Source organism: Lepidochelys kempii, chromosome 10 (genome assembly GCF_965140285.1).
Source record: "Lepidochelys kempii isolate rLepKem1 chromosome 10, rLepKem1.hap1, whole genome shotgun sequence".
Lineage (NCBI taxonomy): Eukaryota > Metazoa > Chordata > Testudines > Cheloniidae > Lepidochelys > Lepidochelys kempii.
Window position 1 is genome coordinate 62,457,688 of NC_136389.1, and position 20,578 is coordinate 62,478,265.

Sequence of the window (20,578 nt, forward strand, 5' to 3'; positions counted from 1 at the left end):
TCAGTTGAGCCTTTATAGGGGCCAGCGCCGGGGTGTTTCTGGTTTTGTACTTCAGACAAAGGGTAGACCAGTTAGTGAAATCCTTCTAGGCACTGTTCCCTATGGCTAAGAGATCAGGAAAATGGGAGAGATTTTCCCCATAGTTTTAACACTTCTGTCCTGTGGTTCGTAATTCTGTGTAACTGTTGTGGAGGAGTAGAAGGGGTTCTGCTAAGTGATGGGGATGTCTTTTTTCTTTGCAGCGTCAAGAACTTGAATCTGAGAACAAGAAGCTGAAGAATGAGCTGAATGAGCTGCAGAAGGCCCTTTTGGAGAGGAGCTCTCCAGAGGTGACTGCTCCTGGTGCCCCTGCCTACAGAGTCCTCCTGGATCAGCTGACCTCCGTAAGTGAGGAACTGGAGGTACGCAAGGAAGAAGTCCTCATCCTGAGGTCTCAGCTGGTGAGTCAGAAGGAGGCTATTCAACCCAAGGTAAGTAACAGCCTGCAGATGTCCTAGGAAGTAAAGTTAAATTGCAGCATTAAGCTACAACTTTTTACCTGGGAGTGTTGTGATGATTTTCTTAAATGAGCCAGATCAGTTTTCCTCCCCAGTCTACACATGGTCCTTTAAAGCCTTTTTAGGAGTGAGCAGGGGTTGTTATAAGAACACAAAATTAGAATAGGCCAAAGTGGGAGATTCCATAACTAGACCGATTTCTGGCCTACAAGCCAATCGTTTTCCTTAACATATCTCTAGTTAGTCAGACCAGGGCTGATTTATTGACATTTGGCCAAGATCTTCAGAAGATGATTATTTACATGAGAAATTGATAAAGAATGTAACTTAGCCCTGGTCTACACTGGGGGGGTAGGGCGGGCGGGCGGTCGATCTAAGTTATGCAACTTCAGCTACGTGAATAACGTAGCTGAAGTCGACATACTTAGATCTACTTACCACGGTGAGTCAACTGCTGCTGCTCCCCTGTCGACTCCGCCTGCGCCTCTCGCCACAGTGGAGTACAGGAGTCCACGGGACAGCCCTCGGGGATTGATTTATTGCATCTAGACTAGACGCGATAAATTGATCCCTACTGGATCGATTGTTGCCCGCCGATCCAGCAGCTAGTGTAGACACACCCTTAGAGTTTGGTTTAACTGCCAACAATATTTATTTCCCTGGACTGCTAAATGCATGCTTAATTGTTAACTTTATTCAGACAAAGTGTTAAAGCCTGGATGTATTTAGAAGTTGGCAGCAAAAATAATTGAAGAGCATTGATTGGAATTGTGCTGTATTTCTGTTGCAGAAAACTCAGAGCACCTCCCATCATTTAAATTAGTTACTTTGCTAGCAATGCAAAAATCACTGTCAACTGCTTGCTGGTGCGATTCAGCTTGAGTGGCACTAGCCCCTTATGAATATTTAGGTCAGTTGGCAAACTTACCACACTTCCCAGAAATCCTCCTATATTCCCCCAGCTCATAGTTCAGTAGGAGGTAGCAGGAAATGTTTCCTCCAGATCTAAGTCTGGACATAAATGATCACCCTTCTTTGTTTCCAAGTTGCAAGAAAGTGTCAAAAGGATAATTTACAATGTTGTGCCTATTCCAGCTGAATGGTTAAGTTACCATGTTATCTTAACAAGAGCAATAGGTACCATCATAGTCCCCTTAAGTACATATCTTAAAGGAGAATAAAACTGTAGTTCTGATGATGAGATATTTAGGATCTTTCACAATTTCAAAAGCAGGACTCAACTTGAAAGTAATATCTCTTTAACCAAAAAACATTAGGACTTTTCAGATAACACCAAAAAAGTAGACATGATAATTGGATTGGAGAACTGAGCCATCCAGAGCTTGGTAAGCCCACCAGGAAGTGAGTATGGGTGTTACCTTTTTCCCCTGCTACTGTAAAGAGATGTTTACTGAAAGTATAGTGAAAGTCTGTGATACAGGTGGCTGTTCATGTCTTAACTTCTAACATAATTAGTTATAAAGGGAACAAAACCTGTTAGTGGAATATTTTAAATATTGTAAATAAATCCTAGAATAAATTGTTCCTAACAAGAAGATGCAGGTGTGGTCTTCACACCTGTTTGAGTACAAGGGAAATAAAAAGGTGACCAATGGGATGGACAATGATAAGTTTGCAGATAATTTTTGATTGTTAGTTTGGACAGCTATGGCAGGAACAGAATTTGCTGATTAATTGTTTCTCTTCCTTCTTGCTTGCCGATTTGATTGCCAGGAGGATAAGGTAAACATCTTTTCACTGCTGTAAGCCAGATTTCTTACAGGCTAAAAACATCATCAAATATGAAACACGTTTGAGCTGTCACTTCACTAGTTCACAAATAACTTTGATGTATTTGAAGTTCAATCGTCACGTTTTGCAGAGATCTTTTCTCATTCCCTAAAGGAATAAGAAAAAAATTAATCTACAAGTTCTTTAAAACAAACATAATAACAATTTAGAGCTAAGGTGATACTGGCAGGTTATGGTAATTTAAAGATTAAATTAAAAAACCCTGAAATTTATGCAGTCAGTTGAATAAATGTATTTTATCAGAGGTGTTTGGGGAGTAAGAGCAGCACAGTTCCAGGGGAAATTGGGAATCAGATCCCTCTTTAGAGATGGTAATATTACAATTATGTAACTGTAAATCGCACATAAGAGTCCGTGATGTGAAAAATTACATAGCTTTATAGTGTTTTTAGTGTTGTAATGTGTCAAAGGTAACATACGCATGACTTAATCCAGAGCACTACAATCTAAAAATGTTTGGCAGGAAAGGCCGAAAGTTATTGGATTAGAAGTTTTAGGTGAGAGGTACAACACACAGAGCTGAGAAGAACATAGTTATGTTCCATACATTTTGTTTGTAATGAAGGCCTTTGTCAAGGTTCCTCCCCCACTCTGAACTCTAGGGTACAGATGTGGGGACCTGCATGAAAAACCTCCTAAGCTTATCTTTACCAGCTTAGGTCAAAACTTCCCCAAGGTACAAAATATTCCACCCTTTGTCCTTGGATTGGCCGCTACCACCACCAAACTAATACTGTTTACTGGGGAAGAGCTGTTTGGACACATCTTTCCCCCCAAAATACTTCCCAAAACCTTGCACCCCACTTCCTGGACAAGGTTTGGTAAAAAGCCTCACCAATTTGCCTAGGTGACTACAGACCCAGACCCTTGGATCTTAAGAACAATGAACAATCCTCCCAACACTTGCACCCCACCCCTTTCCTGGGAAATGTTGGATAAAAAGCCTCACCAATTTGCATAGGTGACCACAGACCCAAACCCTTGGATCTGAGAACGATGAAAAAGCATTCAGTTTTCTTACAAGAAGACTTTTAATAAAAAATAGAAATAAAGAAATCCCCCCTGTAAAATCAGGATGGTAGATACCTTACAGGGTAATTAGATTCAAAACATAGAGAACCCCTCTAGGCAAAACCTTAAGTTACAAAAAAGATACACAGACAGAAATAGTTATTCTATTCAGCACAGTTCTTTTCTCAGCCATGTAAAGAAATCATAATCTAACACGTACCTAGCTAGATTACTTACTAAAAGTTCTAAGACTCCATTCCTGGTCTATCCCCGGCAAAGACAGAATAAGGACAGACACATAGACCCTTTGTTTCTCTCCCTCCTCCCAGCTTTTGAAAGTATCTTGTCTCCTCATTGGTCATTTTGGTCAGGTGCCAGCGAGGTTACCTTTAGCTTCTTAACCCTTTGCAGGTGAGAGGAGCTTTCCCCTGGCCAGGAGGGATTTCAAAGGGGTTTACCCTTCCCTTTATATTTATGACAGCCTTTCATTCATATATTACTACAACTATACCATTCATGGCAACCCTGGAGATCTGAGAGTAAATAGTATTTATTTCATCAACACAAAGATCAGAATATGCATGTACAGTGTGTTGAAGCTTAATTGGGTTGTCAGAATTATATGAGTTTTACTTCAAAAATGTAGAATAACATCAGAGTTGTTAAAATAATTTCTTACATTTATGGTTTTGCAGTTGGAAAAGGTTACTGTCGTCTGACAAGGAAGCTGGCAGTAACTGTGTGGAGCTCATGTGCTTTGTCACTTCTCATGCTATAAGGCTCAAATCTTGCAAAACTGCCTGTGCAGGCTAAGTCTGAAATACTTAGTAGTAGCCTTGCTCAGAGACTTAATTACTGTGAGAGTGAAACAGAAATGTCAGGCTTTAGGTTCTGGTATCCATTAAAGCCATGCAGCTTCACGACATTATCATCCACGTAAAATGATGTAAAATTAAAAACAACTTGGCATATGAGGTTGGAGAAATCAGATAAAAATCTTACTAAGCTGAAGTGAAGAAAAAGGGAAAATGCAGCAGCAAAAATTGAACTATGTACATTGAACTCTGTGTTGAACAAATCAGGTGATGATGATCTTTTTACTTGCAGAATTTGCCAGTGTACATTACTGCCAACTTTCCAAAATAACCTTTAAAACTGTGTAAAGGTGGAAATGGAAATTATTTGCAAGGTTCCAAATATGACAGGGTTAATGCTACCATTTCTGAATCATAAACAGCAATAAAATGTATTTGTGAATTGAATACATCTTTTGAAAATTTTGTTGCTTATATTAAAAAAATTATAAGACGACCGTTCACGAGAATTCAAAACAAAATGTGAATTCACTGTTTCATGAGGTTTATGTTGTTCCTTTTAGATGGTGGGCAGATGAGGAAAGGGAGGTTTAGGCACACGCACACACTTGGTAGATAGAGTTAGAGATAGAGATATTTCAGTGTGTTGTGAGGGGTACATTTTAAAAGATATTTTGTCTGTATGGCAGGTAGAGACAATGTACCAGATTCTGCTACCCCTTCTCTCCCAAGCAGAACTGTTCATTTCAGTGGGGGTTACACAAGGAGTAAGGTGCTATTCAACTTGAGTAAAGGTTGCCAAATCTAGCCCTTCATTAATTTGGAAATGTTAAACCTTACCCTGGAACTGTTTTTTCCCCACAGAATACTATGACAGATTCTACAATCCTCTTGGAGGATGTACAGAAGATGAAAGACAAAGGAGAAATAGCACAGGCATATATTGGGCTAAAGGAAACAAACAGGTATGTTTTGTATTTATTTTGCTTATCATAATAACTTTGAACCCACTTTTGCCTCACTTATGCTGTGCCATACTTCGAGTTGCATCAAGATGAGACTAAATTCCCTAAATGCATTTGTATTTGGGGTTTCATTATTTTGCTGGATAAGACTGCTATTTTCAAAATTCAAATTAATATTCTAAATACTAAGATATAAATGCAAAATCAAGCTTCCTGGGGTTTCCATCATCCATGCCTGTAATTGACGCTGGAGCTTAAATTACCTTTGTATGATTACCTCTCTTTTGGTATGTGTGACATTCCTCTTGTCTCTCGAAACATTTCACTAGCACTTGTCATAGCAATTTATTATTTCGCATGTTTTGTAATAGTATGAAATGCAGTGAGCGACACTGTTCTTTAACATTCAGAACAGAATTGCTCAGTTAGTGAAACTGCAATCAAGTTTATCAATGTTTTACTAAGTAGCTTTAGAGCTGTATAGATTAAAATGTTGTCTCGTGTCTGCCTTTCATAAGTGAAATTTAACATTTACTTACCTTGTTAATGTGTCCTCTCATCATCATCATGTATCCCTTTTGTGTTTTTTGTATTTTTTAAATATTTTGCTTGGAAGACAATCTCTTCAGGACTATCATATGCTGAATGAGGATGGAGAACTATGGCTGGTTTATGAAGGGTTAAAACAAACCAACAGGTTACCAGAATGGGGTTTTCTTCATTTTGCATTCTCTCTTCTTACTAACTGTGCCCCCTGCTATGGAATTGCTTTAGCTGCAATGTTTCTTATGCACTAATAGTTCAGAAATAATTGATCATAATCATTTTCTACAAAGAGTAGAAGAATTACCCAAAACCTGGTCTGTGAACCGTTCTATCTACCAAGGCATGCCATTAAAAACTTAAGATGGCTGTAACAATGAAAATATGATCCAATACAAAATGTGTACACTGAACAGAAATGGACAATATAAAACACCAGCAGTTCTACAACTGAAATGAAAGAGACTTTGTAACTATGTTACTTGTCTACCTTCATGTTGTGTCTGGAAATGTTTTGACGTATTGTTTTTCAGTTTGAAGAAAATTTAATGATTTAATTGATTTTTAATGCTATTATTTAAATAGCTTCTGTGTACTTTTTATTTTCTTTTAAAGTTTTTCTTGTTGTTTTTCTTATTTTGTCTGATGATAAGTAATTGTACACAATCATCTTGGAGGGGGCAATACTAAAAGAAGTGTCCATTCAAAATGTAACTTTCAAACATAGAAAGAATTTTTCAAATGATCGGGTGGTGTGCAAAAGTATGCGTACAGTCACTGCCACACCTGAAAATGTGTGGGCAGACTGCTAGTTGGGCATTTAATTGGCCAAGTGCACACAGCATCTTGTAAGCGAATACAGTCACTCATTCATAGCATGTGTTCATCTTTCAAAATTTTTGTAGAATGTCCATAGTCTTCCATTTGTGATAACCCATTAGTTTTGCATTGTTTTTAATCCCTATACATTTACAGAACAGTAGCTACCAAAACAGATACTTAGTAATGAATGCTATTAACTTCTGTAATGTCTTTCCTTTTCTTATGCTAACAAATCCTAAACCTAATCTTCTTTTGTAAGTCTGCTAAGCATTAACTTAGAATAGCGAATGTAACGCAGAGAGGGATGGAGAGTGGTCATTTTGCATCTTTTGTTTCTTGTCCTAGCGCTATATAGTCAACAAGCGTTAGAGCAAGAGGCAGAGAGCTTTTTGTAAGGAAAATGACTGTTTGCCTTCACATGCTTGTTCAATGTAGCTACCAGCTAACTTGTCTGCCTTATTCATATTTAAACCCTGAAAGTGTTTCTGATAGTGCCAATGTCACTATTAATGCCATTTCCTGTGTGTACATACCCCAGAGAGTGAGTCATAGCACTCAAAGGGTACGTCTACATTGCACCTGGCTTTCAGCAGCCGCTAGTGGTGTGTAGGGTAGATTTAGCCTTATACTGCCTGACAAATATGAATTCATTCACACAGCACTCATTTGAAGTAAGCAACTAGGTATTCTCCCCATTTCACATTTGGAGAATTTGAGACATAAATGATTTCCCCAAGATCAAAAAGAGAGTCAGAGGTAGAGCCAGGATTAAAACCTAAATTATTGGGTCCTAATCCTGTGCACCATTCCCTAGCTCACATTTCTAGCACACGTAATAACCCTCTATTAAATTGTCTAATGCATGCTTAAATATTGAATCAGGCTGATTTGTGTTCATTTGCAGTTCAATGTTTTGGTTTCTCACTGAACAGAGTTAACCTGGAAAAAGATTTCTCTATTAATACCATATGGGCCCTATTTTAAACAAATAAAGCATCTTTAAAATCTTATTTTACCTATTTAAACTTGGAAAATGTTCTTGGCCCCCATAGAAACATCACTAGACAAAAGAGATTTACGGATATGTTGCGTGTTATGGCATGTTTTCAGTACTACCAGTAAATAGTACTTGCTCAAACACAGAGAAGATGCAAAGCAGTATCAGCATTACTGTGCTGTCTCCCATTGTTTGATTGTTTGATAATTTAATCAGAAGGCATATTGAAGGGTTTAAAGAGTACTCTGCATTTTTCATTTTTCCTTGCAAGTCAGCAGCTAAATATCTGCACAGCAACTAAAGCTTTAGACTCCTGGTGAGAATTTGGGATGTTAATGCTAAGTGTCTCGCTCAAATCTTGCTGGGTTTTTGTAGGCTCCTAGAATCTCAGCTTCAGTCCCAGAAAAAGAGTCACGACAATGAGCTGGAAGCTCTCCGGGGTGAGATTCAGAGTCTGAAGGAGGAGAATAACCGCCAGCAGCAGCTTTTAGCACAGAACTTGCAGCTGCCCCCAGAAGCTCGGATTGAGGCCAGTCTACAGCATGAGATCACCCGGCTGACTAATGAAAACTTGGTAAGGGAGATACTACTGCAATGTAAATGCTAGCAGATGTAGAGAGAGAGATACAGAGACACATATACTGCCACCAGTTTTCAAGCGGGAAACTCCCAAGGTTAATTGCATGTTTGCAGTAGATTTTTGCAGGTAGGGTAATACTATAATAGATGAAATGACAAAATTCATGCTGTTGGGGTATAACATTTCAGCCCCATCATATGAAAGACAAAATTTCTCTGGTATGATTTTCATTACCAGCTCTGTGCTGTAGGTAACTTTTTAAATCGCCTGTTACAGTTCCACCACCAAATTGAAAGGAGGAGTGGGCTAATTATCTGACATCTGATGCCCCCGCCCCCTTTCTAAATACTGTAAATCATCTCTAATAGGAAATTGTTATCCCTGGAGTTTATATGTAAACTTCTACAAAGTATTTGCCCTGGAATGCACAAAATTACACAAAGTGTCAGGTGCTTTTAGAAAAACTCTGGGGGAAGATAAACTCCTAAGTGCCTTGGAAAGTCTCTATCTTCCTCATTCCCACCATCTCAAATTACATAGGTCAAACAAGGCACTATATTCTCTGTTTGTTCAGTTTATGTTGGAGGAACAAACATTTTCAAGAAGTCTCTTGACCAAATGGGGTTAACTCCCTCCTTGGTTATTTGACAGCATTTTTGTACGAATGAAAGAAGAACAGATTCCTTGGCCTGTCACCCTCTTCTCTTCAAGCACATGCTTCCTGGCATACAGGGTTCCTAGCAGATTAATAGGGGAATTTTCTCTGGGAGCTCCATACTGACATATTGCTGGCACATTGTCACTCATTACCCAAAAATCTTTCTCCTGTAATGTTCTTTACGTAGCAAACTGAGTTGTGTTGCTTTTAAGAAGAAAGGAAATTTTCCTACCTGTGCTCTGACACCGGTGGCCCCCTATTCTAAACAAAGTGAGAGATGTTCTTTCCCATTTCAGTATATCACAGCCATTCTTAATATAGGGTTATATTTGTAGTGTCTGAGGTTTTGACAGAAGGTGATGGGCTGAAGATAGTGGTCTTGGAAGTAAGTTTATGATTGAAGGCTTTTTACTAATTTATCCCAGAAATAACCTTACCCCACTGGAAAAATTAAATGATAAAAAGCTTTTCTGTCTGTATAGCTCCTCCTTTCAGATCCTTAGTCTGTATTTTGGTATTTAGCTACCTTTTAGAGATTGCTACTCAATGGATTCTAGCCTCCCAAGCCAACACATAATCACATAAGTCCATCCCAGAGGAATTTCCTTTTCGCATCCAAAGAAGGGTATATTACTTGCCACATTTAGACTCATTCTTTAGGAATCTGCTTCTGCTGTTACAGAATGCCAGGTTGACTGCATTCTTCTTCTTTTCCACTACCTGTTGGGTAAAGTGGGAAAGAATTAGCAGCATTCCTTGATGTGAACTAAGGATCTCAATGTTCACTACTCTCATAGTCAGTAGTATTAGTGGGGTTTATAACCTTCTGACATAGGTTCTCGTCTACTCTTACTCTCACTGTTATATTATTAGTGATATTCATAAGAATTGACTCTTTAATAACTAGCACTAATGTCAATTCATCTAAATCAAACATTGTCTATGGGCAGATGGAGGGAACTGCAGCAGGACATAAAATCTAGCCTACCAAAAAAAAAAAAAATTAGCTTCTTAATCTTGTTTTAACCTGACTTGGTTTATACAGTGTTTGCTGAAATATTAGGGTCAAAAAGGGAGGAGGAAAAAAAATCTGTACCTATTTTTTCAGTTTTATGAGGAGTTGTATGCAGATGACCCCATGAAGTATCAGTCGTATCGGATTTCACTTTACAAACGGATGATTGTATGTAGATCATGTTTTTCTGTTGTTTTGTTTGCTACTTCTGGAGCACTAACTGAAGAGCAAGCTGGCTGCCTTTTCCTCTCTCCAAGGAAATCCTCTACAGAGAGCTTCACCATGTCAACTTTCCCCCCACAGCTTTTGTTGTCAGTCTTTAGTGTCATTTGTGTAATCTTAATGTCTCTTTTTGACACAGTTTGTTACTAATCTGAGTCTTGTAGCGTGATCAAAGCAGCCTAATTTTGAATATAAAATTACATTTTAGGATCAAAATTGGCATTCTGAACATAAAGCTTGTGATGCTAAAATACTTAGTTTCCAAATTTTCTCTTTGCTAAAAATTTTAAAGGTGAAATATTAAAATCTGATTCAGGAAAATTGCAAGTTGGTCCTGCAGAGACTGACTGCTATATATAGTGCCTACTAAAATGAATAGTCCTATTGAAGCCAGTGTTTGTTAATAGGATTACTCACAGTTATTCATGTTAGTGAATGATTGTAGCATTTGGATCCTTCTATGAAACTGTGGAATCGACTTGTGATAAAGGTGGTGGAATCAAAATACTCTACTGAATGCTTACTCTGTTTACGTTTTTTAATTAAGATTTTTATAAAGAGCAAAAACAAAGGCGAAAACAGGAAAATAGAAATTCATTTATGGGTTTCCAAATGAGTGAGAGGCTCACAACTACTTATTTTGTATAGATGAACTATAAAAGTGTCTTTTTTGTTTGTTTGTTGTGGTGCAGAAGTCAAATCCCTTGGTTGAGCTTTTGAAAGCAGCCTAGTGGATTTAGACACACATCTTTCTTTAATTTTAATAAAAAAAATATTATATCTGGAGATAAGAGAGTCAATAGGAATTTTTTGTTAACTATTTTATCCACTGCTTTGAATATGAATGCCCGCTCTGTCCTATTGGCTAACAGACCTTTAACCTGACTCCTGCAGTTTCATCACATTTTAGGTGGTAAACTCTTTGGGGCGCAAATATCAAGGCCAATTTTATACCTGCTTCCCACCAACTGTCAAAGACCTGTTAATATTTTCCACAACATTTAGAGAATGATAGCATCTCTGATGGGTGCTTCTGGTTCAGAATGTACCTGCTACCTCTGCCTCACATTCCTATTAGTATAATAAAGAACCAAGATTTAATGAGTGTCGTTTTTTTTTCAAATGCTTTCAAACCCTTAATCTGAAATTATTTGAGTTTTTCTGTGTTAATGTAATCTTCAAAGACTTTCCACAAATTATTTTAAACTTTTTATTGATATTTTTTAATCAGCGCCGCAATGTGCATTACAAAATTACAAGATGGTAGGTCCCTTTTCCAAAGCACTTGCTGTCTAAGGGCTTGTCTAAACAGCAAGTTAGTGCACAGCAAGTGCAGTGTAAATCTACAGTGCACTAGCCTGATGTTCACTAAATCACCATGGGAACTCTGCTACAATGCACTAAAAGTTCCATAGCTTCAAACAGCAGGAAGTCAAAGCATACTGTGAACTTTTAGTGCTCAGTAGCAGGGTCCATACAGCAACTTAGGATATGGCAGGCGAGTGTCCTGTAGATTTATGCCCCAGCTTGCTGCGTACTAACTCTCGGTATAGTCATGCCTTAAATAAGAGATAGCACAGTGAGTGTATTATTATTACTTCTTCTTATTTGTATAGTGATTGTACTTAGGAGCTAGTCATGGACTGGGACCCCATTGTGCTAGGCGCTGTACAAACACAGAACAAAAAGATGGTCCCTGCCCCATGATATTACAGTCTAAGTAAATGTGATGACAGCAGACAGATGGTGATATGGCAGAGAGAAAGCATGAGGGTTACAACAAATATCATGTGTTTTATAAAGCTGAATTTGAGTCTTGTACTCCCCCCCCCTTTGAAAAAAAACCAAAAACAACAAACCTAATCCATTTGTGAGGCTAAAGGCAGGCCTGAGGGCAGGAATAGAGGGTGCAGAAGTTGAGGTTAGCAGTGTAATGGGAAGCCTTGAATAGATGTGTTATTATACAATCTCTTCCACTCACCATAATCACTGACCAGGGTATGTGGGCATCCGCAAAATATATCTGCATAAGAGTTCTGCCTCCATCACGCTGCAGCTTGACAATATGTTTGATAATGTTTGGCTTGAATTTTAGGCAGTGTACAGGCTTGCAAATTTCAGCCAGATGGTGGCATTTCCTTTCAGCTTTTCTCGCAGTCCCTTTTGTAACACTAATAGTGTTAGTCTTGTTTGTTTCACGTGTAATAACATTTGTCTAGTACCTGAATCTTATCTCTTATTTTAATGTACAGGATTTAATGGAGCAGCTTGAAAAGCAGGACAAGACAGTTCGCAAGCTGAAAAAGCAGCTGAAAGTGTTTGCTAAAAAGATTGGTGAACTTGAAGGTATTTATAATGTTTATGTGTGAGAGAGAGACTTGTTCTAACTCCTGTTGAACTCTTTGGCACCAAATGTTTGTATGTCATTATTTAGTAAGGCAATGAGTCTTAAACAGTGTAAGCCAGTTATCTTAGCATAGAAACTGAAGATCTACTGAGAGGTCTGTGTGCGTATTGAAGGCAGCGTATGATCCTCTATAATGATGTCTTCTAAAGTAATAGTTAATATTGATTGTAGCCTTTATTTTAAATTGAATGAATTGATAGTTCTGTGGTAAATTACAATGAGTCTGGCTCCTGTTGCTACAGATTAAAGATAAATAGAATAGAGATTTGGAGGCTCTAAGAACACACGAAGAATGAGGACAGTAACAACAAACAAAGTTTAAAAGTAAAAAAAAAAAATCTTGTTTGTTTTTTAAGTTACACTACATACCAATTTACGCAACCGGAGAGAATCCATGCACTGACCAGTCCCACATCCATACTCACATACACAAAGATTTCATAGAGTTGGGTGGATCTCTCAACAGATAGCCATCGAGACAGGTGGGTGGTTCCTGCTGGGGTCATCCTAATGAGGTCGTCCAAGGGTCTTGGCACTTTTACCCAACCAGGGAACATATTTTATATTGTTGTTCTGACCACACCTAATACCTTATGCGTATGCATGAGGGTTCAACTGTCTTTTCCTTATCTGTACTTCTACACCCCATGAATATTGGGGTGCCCCATTTTACATAGGTGGTCATCTTAGTTCCCCTTATTCTCATTAACATCTGTGCACAACAGAGTCCATGGTAACCTGCAGTCAAAGCAGGACATACCATGATGTTACAATTAGGTGCCTTGCGGTCTAGACGTGTACATTACAACATGTTTCCCATAATATAACCTATTGGCCCATTCTTTTCAGTAATCTTTTAACCTTAGTGACATAGCGTTAGTCATAGGTCACCCACTAATGTCAAGTGTTCTTAAGCCTAAGGCCTAGTATGACTAAGCTAAAATCTTACAGGCCTCAGCCTGTGGGCCTTGTGTTCCAGCCATGCTTTACATATATACCTAAAATACACTTATCCTAAATACCTGTGAATCTTATGCTTCTGTAATCCTACAATTTAAATCTATTTGGCATACATACATTAGATATGAAATAGCATATGAGTAGACCATAACAATAAATGAACTAATTGGTTACATGGTATAAGATGAAGAGGGAAAAATGGGTGGATGTTTCACTGAAAGGAAAGACCAGGTTGATTGCAAAACACCACACAGTTTGTGTTCTCTATTTACCCAACATAGTATGCAGTTTTTTGCCAAGAGGAAAATATTTCTGAGGAGGAGCGTGATAAATATAAATGTCCCACTTTATTTTGAAACGTGAGCTTCCCTAGCACTAACAGAGACATGCAAAGAATCTTTGTTTTTCTGCTTTCTGGTTTTCTTTTAATGTTGATGGTCATAATTGAATGTGAGTTTTCAGAAATATAAACCAAAGTTATTTTTATTTATGTCAAAGTGAGTATCAGTTTAGGATGTCAAGTCTGGTAACAATGAGTGTGTGATGTTGAGAAAGACAACTAAAAGTGTTTTTTTTTAATTGCTACACGTGATTGCTCCCCAGTTCCTTTCTGCTGTGGCATGGTCTGAGGCAGAACCCTCCAGTGTCCACCAAGTTGATTCTTCGGTGTCTAACCTGTAAATATTTTTTAAATTTACTGAGATAGTTTAATAGTTTTTGTGTGTGTTAGTTAAAATCCGGGAGTGTATGTGGAAGATATTATGCCTAGGATCTCAGGTTTCAAGAACTGTATCTCCTGCCCCGAGACTTTCCCAGTCAGCGACAAGAACCATCAGAAATGCCGTACTGCCTCAGAGAAGTGCACATCTCTTCAAAGTGTGACATCTACAGATCCTTTCCCAGCTGAACCTGGCAGGTGCTGGAATATAGACTTAAAATATTTCTGATGAATCATGCTCTGAGGATCTAGTCTGATCCGGCAGAGGCGTTGAGAAGCACACCTCCTAGCATTACAACCTCTGATATAGGGGCAGACAGGAGTAGAGCCAAAGACAACTCCTCATAGGAAACCTTCTCAGAAGGCAAGAATAAAATCCCACGTCTAAGAGGAGGGCTTGTTTCCCAACACCATCTAAGTTGGGTAAGACCTTGCACCTGGTCCAAAAGGCTCAGGATCTCATCATGGCCACTATACTGATTTCAGGCTCCAAAGAGCAAAGATGCCTTGATACCAGCACTATCAACAAGAGTGGGACCATCATTGCTACTGACCAGGGAGAAAAACCAAGAGGAAAGGTCAAGATGGTCATTGATACCAACCAAGGAGAAGCACTGAGAGCCCCTTGCAGTGATCATGGAGTTGCATTCTCATAAAGAGGCTTTGACGTCTATGGGCTTCTGCACTGGCTGCCATGGAGCACAAGGAGAACAGTCCTCATCCCCTGATTAGTAGGATGCATATACTACTCCAGAGGATATTATCCTTCTGTGTCTGCAGTCTCCCATCTTATCAGAGCTGGTCCTTACAAGAGAGAACTTGACACCATCAGTCCAGGGATGGTACAAAAGGAAAAGTCACTCTCCTATCCCTTCCACCAGTTGTGGCATTTCAACATCCATGGTACTGATGACACCACCCTTAGAGTCGGAGCCTACATTTTCCTCCTCAGGCAAATGAGGGACTGACATCATCCCTGTCAAGACAGGATGTTAGCCCAGATAGAAGATCCAGAATCTCCTGGCCCCCCTGGAAACCCCACAAGACAGGTACCCTCCTTGGGACTGATTGTACCCTATGTTATGGAGTCCTCCTCAGCCAATATTTGATGCCTCTCACTGGCTTCAGTGAGGACCCAGGCTCACCTTCTCCACCAGATAACTAACAGGCAGTTTCAGGACTCGTTAAGGAGGGTTGCTGATACACTCCAGATTCCTGTAGAGGAAATCCAAGAGACACCTCAGAAACTCCTTGACGTTTTACAGAGTGCAGAGTCGTCTGACATACACCAGCAGCATGTGCCCCTACTCCTAAGTTAGGGAAAAGAAATACTTAGTGCCATCCAAGGGAGAAGAATTTTTGTATATGCATCCAGCCCAAAACTCTTTAGTTGTACAAACTGCCACTGAAAAGAGCAGGCAAAGTTAATCAAGGTACGCTCCTTCAGATAAGGAGGCTAAATTTTTGGACCTCCTCCCTGGTAATTTACTTACTTTAACCACCTTGCAATTCCAAACAGGCAATTACCAAGTGGTAATTTCTAAGTATGATTTTGTCCATTACTCAAAATTTCCAGAGCTCATGGATAAGCTCCCACAAGAGGATAGAGCACTGTTTCAAGCCCTTATTGGAGAGGGTAGATTGATTGCCAGATCATCTCTCCAAGTTGCATTAGGTGCAGGCCAACACAGCCTCCTGATTGATGGTGATGGCTATCATCATGTACTGGGAGTCCTGGCTTCATTACTTGGGATTCCTCAGGGACATTCAATGTTCAGAGGAGGATTTGCCTTTTGATGGGAACAACTTATTCAGTGAGAAAATGGATGATTCATTGCACTCTCGTTGAAAGACTCCAGGGCAATCCTCCTGTCCCTGGGGATATACACACCACCACCAAAGAGGAAATATCATAGGCAACCTCACAAGCCTAGAAAGCAGCACAACCATTCTACCACCAGAGGGGCTGTGAACTGCCGCAAAATTGGCAGAGGATGCAGCAGAGCAAACATAATGCTCCTCCTTCATTCTCCTTCCAATCACAGCTGCCTTTTAAGAAGTACTTTTGATGGGATATTTGAGAGCTCTGAACCAATCCAGGTGCCATGTCCTTTGACTTCAGACCTCATTATTAAATTTGGCAACCGCCTAGCCTGTCTTTCCCATACCTGGCAAATGATAACAGATAAATGGGTTCTCGACATCATTCATTTTTGCTACATCATAGAGTTCCATTCCCCATCCCTCCTCAGGGACCATTCTCACAAGAGGATACTCACTGAAGAGGTAGACCTCCCTCCTTCAGTGGGGGCCCATAGAGCCAGTACCCCCTCAACATTGGGGAAAGGGGTTTTACTTGAAATATTTCCTCATTCCTAAAAAGAGAGGATGGAGTTCCATCTTAGATCTCCAACAGCTCAATGTTTTCATCTACAGATTAAGGTTCAGGATGGTTACCCTGATGTCAATAATTCTGTCACTAAACAGAAAGGACTGGTTCACAACTCTTGATGTGGAGGATGCCTATTTTCATATAGACATCCACCTCTCATGCAAGAGATTCCTCAGGTTTGCTCTAGGTTCAAACCATTATCGATATAGGGTGCTCCCCTTTGGATTAGCAACAGCCCCCTGGGTATTTACAATGTTGCTTTCAGTTGTGGTAGCCCATTTCCATCACCACAGATCATCAGTTTTTCCCTGCCTAGAAGATTGACTGTTGATGGAGAAATCTAATTAAGAGGTACTGACAGCAACCTCATCCCTGCTCAGTCTTCTAGCATCATTGGGACTCTGTGTGAACACGGAAAAGTCTGTTTTAGCTCCCACAGAATTCACTGAAGTATCTCTGGACTCTGTCAGGGCCAGGGCTTGCCTCCCTCAGGACAGATTCCAATCAATAGAGAATCTGATCTCACAACTCACAGTGAGCATGCAGACATAAGCTCGCAGACAGAAGATCTTCCTGGGTCACATGGAGTCCTGTACCAATGTAACATCCTTTTGTGAGACTTCGCCTTCATTGCCTGCCGGCTTGGGTTCAGACACTGTACATGCCAAGCAGACACAAAATGGACAAGTTGGTCACACTTCCTCTCAGAGTGCTGGACTCTCTAGATTGGTGGGAGAGCAAGTGTGCATGGAAGTTCTCTTCACTTCTCCCATCCCTGAGAAAACATTGATCACCTCCGTCTCCCTGTTAGGATGGAGCATCCATCTAGATGAGCACATAGTACAAGGGACTTGGACTCCTCGGGCATCCAGGATGCACGGAAACCTCCTAGAACTGAGAGCGGTGTGTGTGAGAGGCCTGCAAAAGATTCTGCTCATACTCTTACTGCTCAGACAATCCCAGCATATTCAAGTGATGTCAGACACCGTGACAACAGTGTTCTATATCAGCAAGCACCAGGGAGCAAGATCTGCCACCCTCCACCCCAGCCCGGCCCCTTTGCCATAGAGGCTGTCAATCGGTGGCGTAGATGTGTTCGTCACCAGATTACCATATCAGCAGCATACCTCCTGGGTATACACAATACACTGGCAGACAGCCTGTGCAGGCACTACTCCAAGGGTCATGAATGGGAACTACATGATTTTCTGGTGCACAGCATATTCCAGTAGTGGGCGTGTCTGTCTTGGGGCCCGTTTGTATCCCAAGAGAACAGGAAATGAAAGATGTACTGCTCCAGGAGTGCTCGAAGTCAGGACTCTCGTGGAAAAGTGCTTCTACACCTTTGGTCAAAGCATTTCATGAATGCTTTCCTCACCCAATCCACTGTAACATCTAGTTCTGAGGAAGGTCCAGCAGGACAGAACAGTGGTCATTCTCATTCTTAGATGGCTCAGGCAGTTTTGGCTTCCCAAACTCTTTTAGATGTCACTCATCACCCATCAATATCCTATCCATCCCAAACCTTTTAATCCAGGACACAGCAGGGTCCAACATCCTAATCTGAACTCCCTCCACTTCATGGCATGGGATGTGGATGAATGTTGAACCTAGAACAGATATCCAAACCATCCTTAACAGCAGCATAAAGGAATCTACCAGAAAGTGCTTCTCATCTAAGTGGAAGGGATTTTCCAGTTGATCTCTGCATCGCCAGATGTCCCCAGAAGAATCAGACATCCTACTATTTTGGGCTATGCTTTCCTTGAAATCCTCAGGTCTTTCCCTTCGCTCCCTGTAGGTACACTTGGCTGCTTTTAGTGCCTGTTACCCTCCAACTGACAGTCACTCTATTTTCACCCATCCAGTGACTGTACGTTTTCTAAAAGATCTAGTCAGAATCTTCCCAGTGGTGACAAGACCTGCTCCAACATGGGATCTTAATTTGGTTCTCTCATTGTTAATGCAGTCCTGTTCTCTCATTGTTAATGTAGTCCTGTTTGGACATACTTGCTGACTTATTTATTTACGAAGGTTACTTTCTACTGGCTATCACTTCGGCTAGAAGGTTAGAGAACTAGAGAGGCTGACCCACCATACACAATTTTCCATAAGGATAAGGTTTTGCTAAAACTTACACCCAAAATTTACCCCCAAAGTACTCTCTGAGTTCCACCTGAATTAAACAATCCACTTCCATGTTGTCTTCCTGAAGCCACATCTCCAGTGAGGATAAGCTTCCATACATTTGTTGGCTATACGATGGGCTTTGGAGTTCTACCTATAGAAAACAAAATCTTTTAGGAAATCTTCTAGGATGTTCTTTTCCCTGACAGAACGAATGAAGGGAAAAGCGATCTCTTCTCAGAGACTTTCTAGGTGGATTTCAGGCTGCATTCTGCTGGGTTACAAATTAGCAAATATCCCTCCTCTGCAAGGTGTGGGGGCTACAGCAGAGCTAAGGCAGCTCCGGTAGCCTCTCCAAGAAGTTCACCTTGTTGACATCTTTAAAATGGGAACATGGGGTTCTAGCTGAAGGTTCTAGCTTCATGAGACATTATGCCACAGTGCAAGCTTCTGCAGCTGATGCTTTCTTTGGCTCAGCGGTCCTTCAGTCATCGATACCACACAAATCCTTGCCCCCTCCCCTTAAATAAATACTGCTTGTCAGTCACCCACTGTGAAATACGCATAGGGACCAGCACTCAGAGAAGAAAGAGAGGTTATTTTACCATATATAGTCATTGGAGTTCTTTGAGATGTGTGGTCCCTATCTGTATTCAACTACCCACCCTCCTTCCCCTCTGCTTTGGATCCTCCATATATGATTCATGGTAGAGAAGGAAGTGGAGAGGCCTCCACTGACCCTTACACCCTCAGTTAAGAGGCCAAGGAGAGGAAGTGCACAGGCGCGGACCTATGTCCCTGCTAGTAAAAATCTTCTATCTCAGGCTCGCAGTGGAATACAGATGGGTATTATACAGCTCAAAAATCTCCAGTTAGATGCAAGGTAAATAACCCTTCTTTCTCATGAGCACTAGGATTCAAACTGAAGGTTGGATTGATGAAGGGAATAATGCATTTCATGCAAACCAAATTAGTCATGGGTTAACAGTCTGATTCTAAGCTAATGAAATCATTTCAAAACAAAGTTTAAAAGTGGTTTGCTTTTAAACAGAATTTGAACACCGTTGGGTTACGGCTGTAAATAGAGCCACACCACATTCAACATCATTTTCACAAACTGCCCTTCAGGGTATGCTTAGGTTCAAGCATAATTTGTGAAAATGATTATGAAATTTGTTTGTCCTTGAAACCAAACAAACTAGTGTAGAAAGGGATTGGTCTGAAATAGTTTTCAAACACCATCTCTCACTTCGTGTAACAAAGACATACCTTTAAGAATGCTAACATTTTGCTGAACAGATAATGGTGACCACTGCAGTATAATCCAGTATGTGACTAGTGCTATTTCTGGTTCTTACACTTTTGTTGATGTGAAATCCAGCAAATCAAAACTAATTAATTGCTTTGAATTTCTAAAAACAGTCTGAAAGGCCTTTTTCTCATCACTACATTGGGAGCACTGACAGGGAGGTTAACTTATATTAATGGGAGTTACTCACACACTTCCACTTTTCATCAAAGGGAGGATGTATTCCTATAATATGTTTATCAGGAATTAAGTCTCTTAGCACAATGGGAGTTGTACTGGGAGGTGTTAGGCTAAATCAAATAAGAATACTCCTTGATGACAAATGTTAGAGTTCTTGAGTAAGAGCATAGGAATTTCTGCTGTCGTGTAAAGCTTGCATTGGAAAATATTTTCTCAGGTTTTTTTTCTCTTCCTCTTAAAGTGGGCCAGATGGAAAACATTTCGCCTGGGCAAATCATTGATGAACCCATACGTCCAGTTAATATTCCACGGAAAGAAAAGGACTTCCAGGGAATGTTAGAATATAAGAAGGATGATGAGCCAAAACTGATCAAGAATCTTATTTTAGGTAAATATTTTCCTTATTTGCAATAAACAATATAGGAACCTGGGATTTGCCTTATCAGATCAGATAACTGATCTGCGTAGTTTGGTATCTTAGGTTTGGCAATGTCCAGTTTACCTAATATTTTGGAGGAAGGTGAGACTTCTCCAATGCACTAACTCAA

At 40.1% G+C, this 20,578-nt stretch overlaps 1 protein-coding gene across 5 annotated transcripts in view; it reads left to right on the plus strand.

Moving 5' to 3' along the window:
- The window catches only part of MYO5A (myosin VA), a 218,794-nt gene that overhangs the window by 183,051 nt on the left and 15,165 nt on the right, over positions 1 to 20,578 (plus strand). For all 5 annotated transcript variants that reach the window (XM_073303845.2, XM_073303846.2, XM_073303848.2 and 2 more), the window contains 5 exons: positions 243 to 470; positions 5,000 to 5,100; positions 7,838 to 8,036; positions 12,190 to 12,283; positions 20,272 to 20,418. In XM_073303845.2, the coding sequence (XP_073159946.1) occupies positions 243 to 470; positions 5,000 to 5,100; positions 7,838 to 8,036; positions 12,190 to 12,283; positions 20,272 to 20,418 (769 nt within the window). The remainder of the gene's footprint in view (positions 1 to 242; positions 471 to 4,999; positions 5,101 to 7,837; positions 8,037 to 12,189; positions 12,284 to 20,271; positions 20,419 to 20,578) is intronic.